A 3166-nucleotide genomic window follows, 5' to 3' on the forward strand; every position below is an offset into this window, starting at 1 on the left:
ATCCTCACACGACTAGCTCTTACTCTGGCCTGAACTCGAACCAAGGCCTGCATGCACCTTAATGTCTCCGCTGTCTGCTTCCTCACGTGTCTCCCCCCGAACAAGTGCTTGAATCCTCACCACTGCCTTCAATGCCCTCAAAGCCCTTCTTGCCTGCAATCACCACACAAGTGATGTCGAAATATAAGGTTGGTCTAGTGGTAAAGGCCGAACGCAGAAGGAAAAGGGGGAGAGGCCATATGTTAGAAACTAACAATCCTAGCAATTAATATTTGTCTATAAAAAAAAATAGTGAATGTAAGATGGTATACCAAGAAGGCGCGAAGCTTGGACTCATCCAGATCGCACTGAGTGGAACCTCCGACGCTGCTGGTGACGTTGAGGAGGCGGTGGCCACCCTCGGGGATGAAGGCGCCGGTGTAGAGGGAGAGCCCGCGGAGGCAGAAGGCGGCGGAGAGCGTGACGTCGACGGGGAACAACCGGGGGAGCGCTGTGAGAAGGAGGCAGAGGAGGGTGGAGAGTTGGGAGAGCGAGGCGGAGACGAAGAGGCATTTAGCCTTTGGAGCGAGGAGTGAGACGCGGGCGGAGCCTCTAGAGGGATTGGGGGTTAGGGTTCTTGGCTGTGCTGTGCATGTACCACTCTCACATATATATCTAGGGCTTTTGTTTTAATTGAGATAACGACGGTCTTTTATTAAGACTCGTTGTTATTGTTATCACCAACACACATTCTAAGGCGGTTTTTTAATAATCGTCTTAGAATGTGTCCTTTTTGTAAAATAATTACAAAAATGCCACCGGTTAATTTTTTAAGGCGGTTCTAAAATAACCGTCATAGATTCGCTGTCGTAAAATCCCACATTTTTAGTAGTGTTCAACACCCCTTCGGTGCACTTCTCCCTACTAAAAATCCATCTATTTTGCAAGAAACAATTAATTTAGCAGGATTTTTTTTCTAGTACAGTCCTTAAACAGAATACTTGAATGCATGGAATATCTACGAATACCCAAAGAGTAAATTTTGATGATATATTCAATATACAAATTTTCTCAGAGCTTTGTGTTCTATTCTGACCTTTCTAGTTTCTTCTCCAATTAATATACCCTTAACATGTATTTTTCTCCCTTTTGCTTCGTTCTTAATTTTTTTTCATTTTTAATTGTTTTATTTAAACATTGCTTGTTTCTATCGTATCAAGAATTTGTTTCCAAATAAATAATTAGTCTATATTTTAAGCATTGCTTTGAGTCAGATTTTGTACTCACTTTAGAGCACCAAAGGTATATTGATATTATTATCTTATTCTGGACTTGCTGTTTTCTAACAAGAGCAAAGGTATTGGCTTCACCACTTTCTGTTACTAATGATTCTATTCATGTCATGCCAGTTAGTGGTTGTTTACACTTTCCTTATTTGGTTTGTATCTTCATACTGGAAGTGCCATGACTTTGTAATTCATAACCACATGGTTGATGATAATGGAAGCAAGAGAACAAACTTAAATTCGTTCACAACTAACAATTTGAAAATTATGAATAACAATTTGAACAAACTTTAATTTTTTTTATGCTGATGTTGTATGATTTTTTTATACAAATTCTAGTTTTTTAAAGAAAATTATTTTAGGTAGTTTTAATTTTAATCTTCTCAAATTCAGAATTATTATCAATTTTCCCAAAGATTAATATGTTATTAATAATAACTAAAATAAGTGGTTTGTTCAAGGACCTGGGGTAGGTGGGGAAAATGTCCTTGACTTTTTTTTTTAATATGACAAAATTGAAACTTAACTAAAATTCAGAATTCTTTGGTTTTTCATAAAAAAGAATGTTTTCATTGGTGGTTCGAATCTGGGAGTCTACTGATATGCGTTTTTTTTTACTTGTTGTACAGTTTTGCAGCTTTGCTATAAGCAGTTAACTGGAAGGATACCTACACAACTTGGTGATTTGAAGAAGCTTAGTGTTCTTGCTCTTCAGTCAAACCTGCTGGGTGGAGCTATCCCTGCTAGTCTAGGTGATTTGGGAAAGTTAATGAGGCTAGATTTGAACTCTAATAATATCTTTGGTTTCATTCCCATTAAACTAGCTGATCTTCCTTCACTGCAAGTTCTGGATGTTCACAATAATACTCTCTCTGGGAATGTACATCCTGGTAAACATGATGCTACTCCTTTCATTTTATTTTATTGCTACTATCCATTTCTTCATTGATATATTTTGTTTTGTCATTGAAAATGTTCAAACTAAAATAAGTTTATTTTGCTACCCTTTATTAAAATGATTTACGTTATGATTGTTTGATACTTCAATAATCAGCATCTTTTAAATATTCTGGTATAAAGTATACACCAACAACATGTTATTAGTAAGAAAAGGCCGTGGTTGGTACTGAGAGCATCTCTTTTCTCACTATTACTCATGGATGCTTCAAGAGAACACTCTTTCTCATGGTTTATTTTTCAATGAACAAGCTTTTGATGGATCTTTGCTTCTGAACACTCTTTCTCAGGGTTTATTTTTCGTGGGTTATTGATTAATAATTAAAAACCTGATCCAAGTGCTCCTCTATAACATTGCTACATGATTAGCTCGTTGTTTGATTATAATATATAACCTTAAATGTCCTTGAAAGGAGTTGGACTACTGGATTGTTTTATTGACCTGGAGAAAATATGGCATCGCTGTTCATATAGTTTTGTGAAAACACTTCTTAATTTCCATGGCAATATGAAATAAGTATTTTTATTCACGTTCTGCTACTAGTTGTTAACTTAAGCTTCTTTTTCTCCTTTGTATAACTTGCCCAAGTGTCAAACATCTACATAATAAATATGAAGATCCTTTTATTTTCCTCTATACAGATAACTTGCTATTGACTGAAGACCAGAAAACAGTCAAGCTAGCAGATTTTGGTTAGAAAAAATTCATTAACTGAGATGATGACTGCTGAAACAGGAACTTACCGTTGGATGGCTCCATAGTATTGACAGATACATGCACTTTAATGTGAATGTAAACTGCTTTGATCAGTTTTAAGTAGAAAACAAAATAGAATTTTGTTAGCTTAGCTTCTTTAAATGTGATAAACAACATAGAATAGTGTACTCTTCTGACATTTGCTTGACTTCTTTAAAAGTTCGTGTTATTTACTTAGATAGGTTTA

At 36.0% G+C, this 3166-nt stretch overlaps 1 protein-coding gene across 1 annotated transcript; it reads left to right on the forward strand.

Moving 5' to 3' along the window:
* The first annotated feature begins 302 nt into the window (after nt 1-302).
* Nucleotides 303-2920, forward strand: LOC114396938 (receptor-like protein kinase). The gene is made up of 3 exons (XM_028359100.1): nt 303-548; nt 1903-2155; nt 2865-2920. The coding sequence occupies exons 1-3, from the start codon at nt 303-305 to the stop codon at nt 2918-2920; spliced, it is 555 nt and encodes a 184-aa protein (XP_028214901.1).
* The last annotated feature ends 246 nt before the right edge of the window (nt 2921-3166 follow it).

Source organism: Glycine soja, chromosome 18 (genome assembly GCF_004193775.1).
Source record: "Glycine soja cultivar W05 chromosome 18, ASM419377v2, whole genome shotgun sequence".
NCBI classification, from domain to species: domain Eukaryota; kingdom Viridiplantae; phylum Streptophyta; class Magnoliopsida; order Fabales; family Fabaceae; genus Glycine; species Glycine soja.